This window comes from Hyaena hyaena, unplaced genomic scaffold, assembly GCF_003009895.1.
Source record: "Hyaena hyaena isolate Hyena2069 unplaced genomic scaffold, ASM300989v1 scaffold_594, whole genome shotgun sequence".
Classification (NCBI taxonomy): domain Eukaryota; kingdom Metazoa; phylum Chordata; class Mammalia; order Carnivora; family Hyaenidae; genus Hyaena; species Hyaena hyaena.
Genome location: NW_024081227.1, coordinates 309,721 through 323,102, shown reverse-complemented (window position 1 = coordinate 323,102; position 13,382 = coordinate 309,721). Strand labels below are relative to the sequence as shown.

At 40.6% G+C, this 13,382-nt stretch overlaps 1 protein-coding gene across 2 annotated transcripts in view; it reads left to right on the top strand.

Annotated features, from left to right (window-relative positions):
• The window catches only part of DOCK4 (dedicator of cytokinesis 4), a 422,569-nt gene that overhangs the window by 261,823 nt on the left and 147,364 nt on the right, over window positions 1–13,382 (top strand). For both annotated transcript variants that reach the window (XM_039256914.1, XM_039256913.1), the window contains exons 14-16: window positions 3,111–3,235; window positions 4,075–4,237; window positions 9,714–9,820. In XM_039256914.1, coding sequence (XP_039112845.1) covers window positions 3,111–3,235; window positions 4,075–4,237; window positions 9,714–9,820 — 395 coding nt within the window. The remainder of the gene's footprint in view (window positions 1–3,110; window positions 3,236–4,074; window positions 4,238–9,713; window positions 9,821–13,382) is intronic.

Genomic DNA, 13,382 nt, shown 5'->3' with positions numbered 1-13,382 from the left:
GAGTTTAATTAGCACATGTTTCGGCTCTATTCTTCTGCATATTTTGGCAAGATGTGGTACCTTGCAGTGTTGGAACATAGCAAGCTGCAGAATTCCTGGGGAGACAGATATAGAATGTCATCCAGGAGAAATATTCTCCTTGTCGTATATTCACTTTTCAGAGAAATCTTATTCGAGGCTAAAAAGTTTGCAGAAGGGGAAAAAGTTACAGGGGTAATGACTGTTAAAGACCAGAAAAGTGAAATACGTGCCTAAAGTGTTTGAATTTATGAATGTGTGTATTTCAGAAGTTCTTCTTAAATCCCAGAAACAGTGTAACATAACAAAGTAGTCTTATCCCTCCTACCACCTCCTTTACCCCTGCCTCCGCCTTTACCCCACTCCCATTTTAATAACTCAGAAACTTGAGGCCGGGAGGTTTGTATTACCCCATCTAGACTGATACCACACAGAGCAGACAGTGGAGAGATCTTTTATTCCGATCTTCCTGTTTAAGGGGTGCCCGAGTGGCTCAGTCAGTTAACTGATCTTCCTGTTTACCCTACATCCTTTAGACTTATTTGAATTCAGAATCTCTTCTGAATTCAGAAGAAATAGAAGAATCCAGCTATGGTGTAAGCTAAGCAGGCTTTGTGGATTGGTTTGGGAAGCTAATGCCATTTTCAGCTTTTCTCCTTTGTCACTATATCCCATAGCTTACTCAGATCTCTCATAGTCTCAGTTAGGTCTTTTCTCATGTAACACCTGCTCTGCCCCTATTTAGCACTCCCTATGCCCCTTCTTGGTCTTACTGTTATCCCCAGCACTTCCTGTTTTATGCAACATACTCTGTATTAAAGACCTCCCCATTACTAGAACCTAAGCTCTGTGGGAAAGGGATTTTTGCTCTGTTCACTGCTGGGTCTGCTAGGCCTAGAATAATACCTGGCATATAGTGGGTACATGGATAAAGAATTTCACAGCACTGGAAATACATTAATCTCTCCACCACCCCTATTCGTCCTTTAGGCCTCGCCTACTGACTGGGGAAAACAGGTCACCTTGCAAACCTCCCTCATCCCTTCTTGCCTTTGATAAAGTCAGAATTGCCATTCCTTCCAAGAGATGCAAGTGGAAGTCCCCTTTCCAGGAAACACTCTGCGTTTCGCAGGACAATTAAGCCCCATGTGGTTTGGACTAGCTAATTACTCATTACGAGAAATTCCTAAAGTAGAAACCCCTGTAGCTATACTTCCCATCAGTCAGTGTATGTTTTAGTCTGTCTGTAAGCAGAGCCACTCGTTATAGGTCACCTATTCCAAGAAGCAAAGGAATTTTGCTATCGTTAAGAGACATCTTTTGCTCTAATGTACCTTGATGCGAGTGTTGCTTTTTTATCTGCCAGATCTGTTAGTGGGGAAACTATTGTCAAGAATTTCCTCCCAAACATATTGTTGAAATTGCACGTGTGCAGACCATTAGCGTACCAGGCCTATTTTGATTTTGTTCAAATTGGTTGATTTAGAGGCTGGAGTTTGTGAATGTATTCTTCATTTTGTAATGGTATTGTTAAATCATTAAAATGCACTTTTATTAAGGGTGTGTGTGTGTAGTAATAAATACATCAGTAAAAGCTAGCAAACTTAAAAAATTTACTGGGCCACTTTCTAAAACCTTAAAAAAAAGAGAGATGGCTCAAACCAAAAAAAACAAATTGTACAAATATAATTTTAAGTGTGTTGAAATATATTGGTTTTTCTCCTGGAACTCCAAGTTCATTGCCTCCCCAAAATTGATTTGTATGAGAGAACTAGAAATTCATAAGCCAGAGACCACTGTGTCAGCTATTTCCAGTGTATTTTCTATGTACTCTTTCTAAAGGGTGGTTTAGATTTCATCCTTTACTGGAGTTACTCATTTTCTCTGTTTTATGCCCCATCTGTTTCCTGGTCAGTCCAGGTCACTGGCAAATGATGCCATCATCAAAAGTTGGTCTTAATGGAGGATGGTGACCAGTCACACTGGTATTCCCCCTTGGTTTTGAAAGCTGGGGTACTTTCTTGTACTTACTCTGTCAGGAAGTCTTACAAATCTCCCAATTTTTGTGAGCTTATTTGTATGTCTATTGTTCCTTCTAGTGATCTGCTTTTCTTTTTGTGGAAAGGTTTTTTACTAGGAAAAAAAAAGTATTGCTTTTGATTCTTCTACTGTTCAAAAACTATATTAAGTAAAAGTGAATTCAACATTGCCAGACTTACCAATATTTATCGTCAAAAACCTTCTGGTACCATTTTGTTTACTTCTTTCTCTCTCACCATTTACCCTTAATCTAATTATCATAGGAAAGGTAGAAGCATGCTGTCGGTGTATTTGCCTAAGTTTGGTCATTGGCATCACATTTCTTTCTTCTTGCGGCAATAAGTTTTATAAATAACCAATTGAGAAAAAATATAAGTGATATATGTGTTCCTAGAATATGGCAGTTTGGATCTCATTTGTTTTATAGCTTGATGGTAAGGAACAGCAAGCCAACTTTGTCCGCATAACTGAATTATTCTGCATCTGTGTTCATAAAGCCTAACCTGGATTCTTCCAGCAGTGAGGTCATTTTGTCTGTGAATTTAGAAAAAGATTTAAATTGTAACTCTACCCTTTGCAATCCTGTCATTTTATTCCATTTGGGTATTTCTTCTCTAAGTGTTGTGTCTGTAAAATATTGAGACTGGGCTTCTTTGCGCCACCCTGCTAGGCTGTCATTTTGAAATCACACCTCATAAATGAAATGAGGGAAATATTGAAAAATGGTGAGACTTGACAGCACCTTAATTCTTAGTCCCCGTATTCACCTCCTAAAGGTACATTTTCAGTGTTGCAAATTCAAACCAACAGAGGCTGCCTTTACTTTTCTTGGATATTGGCAATGAGGGTGGGAGTCCTTTTATAAAAGTGTAAATATAATATATCTTACTTTTATATGTATGTCATAGCAGTGCCTTTTATGAACTAAAATTTGTATTGATAGAGTATTACACTTACTATTTATATATGTGTGTGTATATATATACACACATACATACATACACTCATACACACATTTATCTATAAAAACATGGTTTTAATTTTCCTACTAGGTGAAATGAGGAATGATTTATACATCACTATAGAAAGGGGTGAATTTGAAAAAGGAGGGAAGAGCGTGGCCAGAAATGTGGAGGTCACTATGTTCATTGTGGAGAGTAGTGGCCAGATCTTAAAGGTACGTGAATATTGGATACTTTCTGGTAAAACAGTTCCACATCATTGTTTGGAACAATGACATTGTTTGGGGTTCATCTTTACTGTGATCGGTTAATTTCCAATTTTACAATCTTTTCCATCTTATTTTTCTTCTCCTCCCCAGTGCAGTTTTCTTTCCTTTTTTTAATCATTGAAATACCTTCCAGAAAAGAAAGTAGAGGAACAAAAAGGCTTTTATAGTTTGATTGTTTAATGAATTGGGGCAGTAATTTCCTCAGAACAAGCTATTCCTTAAATATAGCATTTTTAATATCATCCCACTCTCCCCCTTTCATCTGTCATAGTTTTGGAGATGAACACTTTGTCTTGGGCAACTGGTTAAAAAAATTAAAACTACCACATTTAATTCTGTTTTCATTTTGATCAAAACAGGGCATGAGGAGTGGGGTATTCCTGCTGATTGGGTGATAGGAGCAGGTTCCTTAATGGAAGAAGCGTTTCGCATGAGCCGCAGAGCTTTGTGCATTTCCCAGGGGGGCACTGAACAGACTTGTGACTGCAGCAGGCTGAGGACTTTGCCGCATAGTTGAACTCCAAATTGGGCGTGCAATTACCCATCTTGCACTTGTCACCGAGGTCCACCCTTGGCACCAGAGGCCCTGGGAGATGGGCACGGGGATTAAATAGACACAGCCGCCAGCAGACGCAAGTGCAGAACAGCACGGCCAGGGACCGGGGAGGTGATTCTACATGAAGTGCTGTTCGGGGAGCCTGCGGACAGAGCAAAGCAATAGCTCTGCTGTTTTTCAAATAATCTTTAAATGAAGCTGTCTTTAACCTGCATGTTTCCTTTGTTAGGATTTTATCTCCTTCGGCTCTGGAGAGCCGCCAGCTAGTGAGTACCACTCCTTTGTGCTCTATCATAACAACAGTCCCAGGTGGTCCGAACTGCTGAAACTTCCTATTCCTGTGGATAAATTCAGGGGCGCACACATCCGCTTTGAATTTCGGCATTGTTCCAGTAAGTGTTTTCTTGAGGTTGGCTCTTTTGTGTGGGGGTAGTGTACTTACTGAGGTATCATGACAGTGTGGGCTACTGTGCAGAAAGTGTGACAAACCAGAGACCCTCGAGAGGGAGAAATGAAGGGGAGTGGAGTCCCAAAAGGTGAGTGGGCTCACTTCTTCTCAAAGAACTGGTAACATCTGTGGAAACACACAGGAAGGACAAGGAAGGAAAAAATACCTGTGGAAGTCTACAGGGTTCTTTGTAAGTTGTTCATTTCCATAAAAATGAGTTTATCATTTTCATAGACCAGAAGGATTAGAAAGGGGAGACACAGAATTAAAAACTTGTCTGGCTCAGGGTGTTTGAGGCAGTCCTGACCCACCTGCTGTTTCTTCAGCAGAGAGTTCATCCAGTTCTCAGACAGCTTAGAGGAACCCAGGAGGACTTTTCTAGGCCTGTGAAGTCCCTAGGAAAGCTTCTGATTGGCTCAGATATATATCTGATTTGCATATTTCTACATCACAGTGTGGTCTCAGACAGTATTCTAATGACAAGAAGGTAATGTCCCTCTGAATAGCCCTTAGAGATGACATGAAGTAATTGCTTCATTTTACAGGTTAAAAAAAACCCAAGATGTAGAGATGTTACAGGTTTTGCCCATGTGAACATTGCTGTCCCTAAAATTGTCATTTCTTGACATCTCTGTTTTAATTCTTATGCACTCTTTACCCACCGCCCCAGCCCCTACTCCCAGCCCTTACCAGTCCCCGGTCACAGGGATCCCTGCGTCCCTGCTGTGTGTCTTAGACACTACCAGAAGTGTACATTGTGACTGTTCTGGTGAATCTTGCTTCGAGAACGGTGTAACATATGGGAGGTACAAAAGAATCACATTATTGGAGAAGCAGCAGACTCCTCTTTAGTCTGGAGTGAATGGGGGTGTTGAGCAGATAGATGTGCGGTGACTTCACCTGAGTGCTGTGTAATGCACCAGGATTCAGAGAAGGGAAGGACTGTCAGCTCTGGGGACGGTGGCATATTTTTAGGATTGGCTCAGGGACCTCCAGTAATTTTGCTTTTGCGCATGTTTCAGAATGTGAGGAGATGACTAGCAAGGTCTTACCATTCTTCCAAATTCCCAGAGGAGTGTCATGGAAAGGACTTGGAGGAGGAAAGCACAAAGCATCTGGAATGGTGCCATTGCTTTGCTTCCCCAATCTCTGTTATCAGTTCTCAGTTAAGCCTAGTACGAGCTTTGAGCTTTAAGGTGAGAAAAAGAGGAAAGCAAAGATGAAATGAGACAAAAGGGAGAAAGCATTTGGAGAAATTCATTTTGACAGAGAACTTGGAAAATGGAATAAAGGCTATTTTCAGTAAAACCTATTAGATCTTTCCTCTTGTCCTTATACTTCAAACATTGTTCATAGTGTTTTTTTTAATATTCATTGTTAAAATTCCGAAGAAATAGCACAAGCGTGAAGAAGAAAAACCCCCATAATCCCCCCAACTATAATCAGTGCAATCATTTTATCACATGAGCTTCCAGATATTTCTCTGTATACATATATTTATCCAAAAAGTATTTTTCATGACATGAGTTTACTGAACACCTACTGTGTGTCAAGCACTTTACTGGGCATTGGAGGTACATGAGTGAACACAACAGAATACCTCCTCTCATAGAGCTTTCATGCTAGAAAGGCAATATCTGAGCAAATAAATGCATACTATACCAGGTAGGGTAAGTGCAGTAAAGAAGATTATATCGGATTTAAGTGTGGAAAGTGATGATGCTGTGTTGCCATTTTACAAAGGGCAGTCAGAAAGGAGCTCTCTGATAAGGAGATGTATCAGCAGAAACCTTAAAGAAATAAAGGCATGAGCCCTTGGGTATCTACGGGAAAAGAATATTACAAGTAGAGAGAGCAGTAAATAGAAAACGCTTAGGTTGAAACCTGCTTGGCATTTTCAAGGAATAGCAAGGAGGCCAGAATGAGCAGCTGGGAGAGTTTGGAGAGGAGACCAGAGACGTAGCAGGAGAGTCAGATCCCATATTGTCTTATAAGTCATGGGGATGACTTAGGACTTTGTCTGGAGGGAGGAGAGCTATTAGAGGATTTAGATTTAGGATAAGCCTGACTGCTTTGAGATGAGAGGTTGTAGGTAGGAATAGAAAAACATTTAGGGAGCTTTTGCAGTCCCCCAAGGAAGAGGTTAATGCGGTTTGCATTAGGATGGTAGTAGGTCAATTCTTTTTTGCAGATTTATTGATAGAATAGATGAGAAGGAAGGGAAAAGTCCAGGATGACCCCGAAGGTTTTGGCCTAAGAATGAAGTGATCATTTAATGAAGTGGGAGAAGCAACAAGAAGGATCTTTTTGGAGAGCAAAAACCAAATATTACATATGAAATCTGAGAAGTCTTTAAGATATTCAAGATGTCAGATAAACAGTTGAATAAGATCCAAGCTGGAGACAAACTTGGGGACAGCACAGGGCTCAGTGTTGTGCTGTAAATACTTAACCAGTGCTTGGGTGGGGGGAGACAAAAGCCGTGAATTAGAGCTATTGCTAATTTCCATCAAGTAAATGCTCCCACCATGGCTAAATTCAAGCTACCAACATGACCGTCACTGAACTTGAAGTTGGGAATAGATGCACACTGTCAACTTATGCGAGCCAGTATAGGCCAGCTCCACCATATCACCAGTGCTCATAATTTTCAGAGCCATGAGGCTGGATGCAATTGGATTCCTAAAGAGTAAATTTAGATAGCAGAGGCCGGTCCAAGGGTGGATCTCTGGGGTACTTTCACATTTAGATCTTGGGAGAATGAGAAGAAGCCATAAGGATATTAAAAGGGAGTAGATAGCCAGAGAGGTAGAAGGAGAATCCAGAAATAGAACCCAGGAAGTTAACTGAAGAAAGATGTTAAAGAGGGAATTGATCTGATATGACAGGTGCCAATGATAAATAAGTTGAGGACAGAGGAATTACCACCCAGTATGGCATCATGGAAGTCATTGAACCTGACAAGTGGTTTTAGTGGATTTGTGGTGATGAAAGCCTGGCAGGAGTGAGTCCAAGATTGAGATGAAGGAAAGGAAGGGCAGGCAGTAGGTAGAGACAAATCTTTTCAGAAGGTTTGCTATCAAGTATTCAAGACAGCAGAGAAATGAGATAGTAACACAGTAACTATGATGCAACAATGAGTCACAGGAGGGGTTTTTTTTTTCTTTTTTAAGATGGAGTTCTAAAGCATGTTTGGTGGAAATAGTTTTGTAGAGATGGAAAGCTGATGATGTAGAAGAGAGAGGGACGAAGTGTAGGAGCACTACCCTTGCATAAGGAGAGCATGTGGTCCAGAGCCCCATGGACAGTGGACAGTGGAGGCATGGTGCCAGAGAGCCAGTGCAGGTGCATTCCTCAGTGGAGCATGTGGGAGCCCTGTCTGTATCTGCTCAGAGTGAGGGAAGGGCTGAGGTATGGGAGGCTTGTGAAGGGGAGAGGATGGATGGAATCACTATATAGAAAAGTGGAAAGGTGAGTTGGTTAGGAATATGTGGAAGGCTTGCCCAGTTAAGGGTCCATCTGCAGCTAATGTGCATTAATTTAAGATTGGTCTGATGAGGTGTAGACTAAAATGCAAGTTGGGTTTTGACCCACAGTATTATAATGGGAAGTGTGGAGGAGTAGCGGGTTGAGGGGATCCTAAGTGATTAGAAGGATGGGGTGTGGAAATAGAAAGTGAGAGCTGAGGGGCACAGAAAGAGGGTCAGTAAATCTGAGGTCCCTAGACACAATTGTTGGAGTTGGGGTATTAGAACAAATTGGCAAAGTTAGGAGGTGGAATCCATAACTTAGGGTCCTCATTAGTGAAAGGGGATCATATAATGCATAATAATCCATTCAACTTATTAATGCTGATCTAGTAACTCAGGACAGAAGGTTATATACTTTAAACTTTGGTATTTATTTCTTTTTTACAGCAAGGCATATTTGGGGAGACTTTTCTTTGTTTCTTACCTTTACTAATTTTATTCATTCATGGAATCTTTTTACCCTTCCATATTGAATACCAAAAACCACACCAAAAAGGTAGTCACATAAACTTAAGGAATTGCTTCTAAGTAAATGTTCTCCCCTACATCATGAGTTCCATAGCCAGCTCTGTCACTGATATAGAAGTCTCATCCTCAAGATCTTCACTGTAAAGCACACTGATATTTTCCCAGTTTCTCTCTGGGATTGAAATTAACAACTTTAAAAAAAATCCTTTGCTATAATCACATTTTCAAGGATGTCCTCATGCTAGAGGCCAAAACCAGAAAGCCAAAATTACTCTTCTCCATGTGGGGCCCCACTCCCCTGTGGATAACCGCCAGAAGCTATCATGAGGAAATGATGTGTTAATAAAGTCTCTTGTCTGAACTTCAAGGTCACCATACCTAACTCCTCTAGATCTGGTCTTCATCCCAAAGCTGGACTCTTCGATCAAGTATAATGCTCCACTTGCACACCTGAGTGGGAAAAAATAACCGTCCAGCCCATGATAGGCTAACAGGCACTGGAACTCCTCTCTACACGTCTAAATACAAGGAGATAGTCCATTTGAACTAACCAGTATCTTTTAATGCTTTCTCCATTTTTGGAGAGAAGGAAGTTTGTTGTAAAGAAATGGAATGGTACTCAAGATCTAGAGCAGGTTACCCAACATCATGTGATCTCAGTTTCCTTCTCTATAAATAATTGCCAATGACCTTTGACCTTTGTACCCAATATAATTCTTCATTAGGCATCTGCAAACCTCATTGCCCCATTTCCAGCTTCCATCTTGCAATAAGGTCTACTTAAACTGTTGATTGCAATTATGTTGTCTTCCAGCACGTCTAAGATATCAAGGAGGTGGCTTCTACAGGGCTGTCTGTCCTCCACAGGTGGAGGTAGGGAAGGTTCTGTTATAGACCAATACACAGCTTAGAAACTACTCTTGCACAAGTAGTAAGCAAAACATTGAATTTCACATTCATTCATTCACTTGTTAAATTCACGTATTTAACATACACGTACTGAGAATCTACTATGTTCTTGGCACTCTGAGATACCAAGCTTAGAGTAGAATAAAATAGAAGAATCCTGCCCTCGGTGCTGCTTATTTACACCTGGGGAGAGAGGGTAGGATGTGGAGAGAAAAAACAGGCAACCCAGAAATTTTTTTAAAACATAATTTTAGAGAGTGGGTCCCAAGAAAAAAATTAGTCAAGCAGCACAGTTTGGAGATTATGGGGCAGGAATATGGGTTGGATGCTGGCGGCTGTAGATGGAGGTCTCATAAGAAAAGCTGTTTACTGTTGTGTAGAGGGAGCTGCTGAATGTGGATTGTGTTTCTTGATGATCACGCTTGTTGGCAGCCTGTGAATCCGAACACAGGTGTGTAAACAGGCCCTTAAATAAGCAAATAATTGTGTTTTTTTTTTTTTTTTTTCTCACAGCAAAGGAGAAAGGAGAGAAGAAATTGTTTGGTTTCTCCTTCGTACCTCTGATGCAGGAAGATGGTAGGACTCTTCCAGATGGCACTCATGAGCTCATCGTGCATAAGGTAACGTCAATCAGGTGTTGACGATGGGGCTGAATTATTAATTCATTATCTTATTACCCCTCTGGAAAAGAGAAAAAAGTGACTAAAATGAATACTCTTTGGAAGATTGCTGGCAAGGAGTATATATTTTTTGAGGTATTGCCTCTGTAGTCTGTGTGATCCTCAAACTTCTTTTAAAGATGGTTTTTTTTTCTTAATTTAGGTGTACATATTTGGGTAAGTTTATATGTTGACATTAAAGTCCTTTCTGTTGCTGTGAGAGAACTAAATAACTAAATAACCTTACAAATTAAGTTTTTAAAAATTTCTGATACAGACATGCTTTCGAATCTGGATCCCATCAGGAATAAATTTAGCAGGGTCACCATTACATGTTTCTTGTCCTCTGCTCTCACTAAGCAAGTAGAGAATTAGCAGTTGTAACAACTTTAGCGGTTGTTACTTTCTATTCTTGTGCATCAAGAATTGTCATAAAAATGTTGGGAACAAAGTATACAGTAGCAGACAATAAAATGAAGATTCATAAAACATCAGCTCCTGAGAAGTTATCCAAAAATACTAATAATAAAGAAGTATAGAATAGTAACTATAAAACAAAGAATTAAAAGATACAGTTTTCTCCAAAATATTTCTCCTTTGCCTTTCTCTATTTCTGTAATCACATGACTTTCCGGGCATGGACTTATCAGTTCATACCTGGACTAAGTGGTTCTGCCCTCCTGGGTCTTGTCTCTGTCTGGTCCAGGTTTCATCCCATCCGGGTGACCATCTAAGGTGCAGGCCTAACCAGGTCACTTCCCAATTTAACCCCCCTGAAAAACTGCTGATTGGAGAGAAAATAAATCATAGGCTTCTCAGAATGTGCAAGCCTTCCCAACTCCCTGTTGCTTCACTTCTCACCACTCCTGGATTTGATGCCATGGTCACATCCAGCTCCTTCAAGTTCCTTCCCCACTGGCTGTTGGTTCTCTCTGCTCTGCCTCTGCCTCTGGCACTCCTGGCGCCATCCCTTCCTCTGCCTCTCCCTGTAGTTAACTCCTCATCCTTGGAGGCTCACCTTGACCACAACCTTTATGAGAAGAATGGTCCTCACTCTCTGCCCCTACTCCCTGTGTTCCTGGCTGGCCAGCTGCCCTCCTCGGAGTTCTCGGGGTTTCTGCACACATGTCTTACCATTATACTCATAATATCGTCCCATAGTTGTCTGATGCTTCCTCAGCTTGCTCCAAGAGATTTATGAGTCCTTCAAGAGTGGCAACTTGGGTCAGAGGGGTTTTGGCACACGGTAGATGCGCAGGAAAGATTTATTGAATGAATGAAGCAGATACAAACTTTCTTCACTTTTGGATTATTGCTAATAAAATGAGTGTTGATGCACAAACTGGCAACTTGTACTGGTATGTGCATGTATGTGTATGTGCATATTTAATCATTCATTTTCTAGTTATTTGTTCAACACAGTTACTGATCACAAACTACACGTCTGGCACTATTCTAGGTACTAGAAATATAGCAGTTAATAAAACAGTTAAAGTCCCTTGTGTTTCTGCCACTTATATTCCCTCTACTTTGAAAAGAGACTTAAAGAAACTTACAGTGTTAAAGTACAAAGACAGGGCCCTGGGATGCCTCAGTCTGTTAAGTGTCTGGCTCTGGATTGGCTCAGGTCATGACCTCATGGTTTGTGCATTTGAGCCCCACCTAGAGCTCCATGCAGAGAGTGTGGGAGTCGCCTTGGGATTCTCTCTCTCTCCCTCTTTCTCTGCCCTTCCCCTGCTTGCACTCTCTCTCAAAATAGATAAATAAACTTAAAAATTAAAAAAATAAAATACAAAGACAAAATATTTAAAAATTTTTAATGTTTATTTACTTTTGAGAGAAGGAGAGAGACAGGGTGTGAGTGGGCAAAGGGCAGAGAGAGAGGGAGACACAGAATCTGAAGCAGGCTCCAGGCTCTGAGCTGTCAGCACAGAGCCCCACACAGGGCTTGAACTCATAAACCATGAGATAATGACATGAGCTGAAGTCTGGTGCTTAACTGACTGAGCCACTGAGGTGGCCCCAAAGACAAAATATTTTAAAGTAGAGAAATCAGTAAAGCAAACAGAGGAGTTCAAAGTACTGGAACTAAGATGATCTGTTTATCTCACCATTAGTTGAGAGATGCTTTATGTAAGATGTATGACACGCAATGTCTTTAGCTACAGTTTTCCAAAAGGCAGAATGGTACTTGGTATGAGTGTTTGTGATATTGCATCTGTGTAACATTAAATCTTGACTCAGAAAAGGCAGGGCTAAGATCGTTAAACCTGAGCTCCCAGCTTCCTAATAACATATAGAAGAATGAATCACTTTTATATGGTATATCAAGTATGGGCTTTCTCACCTGTGGGTCAGACAGTGTTTGGGGGCAGGTGCTAAGTGTCTGGTCAAGTCTAGGTTGACTCCCCTAAATGAGTACGAATAATACCAAGATTCATAGTTGATGTTTAGAGACATCATTACACCTAAAAGGCCAGGCTGACGGGGAGTGGAGCTTGCTTCTCCGCAGAAGTGTGAGAAGCTCAACTGGTACTGACTTCCAGACAGAGAACCACTTTATTCTGATACCAGAGGCCTGCCGTGGGCCTGCTGGCAAGGGCAAAACTTTTCTCAGAAGTAGAGCTTTGAATCTGCTCAAGCCCTTTTATAAATTTTCATGAGAGTGTTTAGAATTCTGATCCATAAAGTGTAGGAAAATTTATTTATTTGAGCTTGAGCAATTTAAAAGGTAGGTGTTCCCAGTGATCTTCCTCAACCACAAGGGAGGCTTGGGATGAGTCTATAGATGGTCTAATTTTGGGCAGACCTACTTCGAGTAGACCCATCAGGAAGCATTAGTTCCACAGAAGAGCCGTAAGTAGCTGTGTTGCCTTATGTTTAGGATTATTCACTGTTGCTTATTTGAAGAGGCGTAGGATACTTGGCAATTCTAATAACTTTTGTTTTTAGTCTAGTTGATGCCATGGTTTTCTTTTTCCTAGTACTGAGCCAGCAGGTTCACTTTCAGTCTAAGGCCACTTGGAGCTGATGATTATAAAACCATGTTATGAGCATAATGCTTATCCTTCTCCCATGCAGGAAGACACACAGCATGCTGATAACTGCAGCCTTGAATTTACTATTTTAGAAAAAAGTAGAAAAGATAGGAGGAGGAGTAGATTTCAAATCACTGAATAAAAAAATAACCCATTTAATAAGTAGTGATGAGATGACACCGATGGGTGCCAGAGGAAAAGAAAGAGCTACCTTGCTTCTTATAACAAAACAAGTTCCAGATTAAAGGCAAAACAAAACAAAACAAAAAAAAAACTAAAAGCCTTACAAACATGACTGAACATTTTTATAATATTCAGATAAGGAGGGCCTTCCTAAGAATGGCTCAGAGATTAGAAATCAAGTACAGAAAAAAACTTATAAGTTTGACTACATAAAGTTTAAAACTTTGTTGATGAAACTATCATCGTGAAGACTGAGAGAGACATGAGAAACTCTGACAGTTGCATCACAGCTTAGAAAGGGT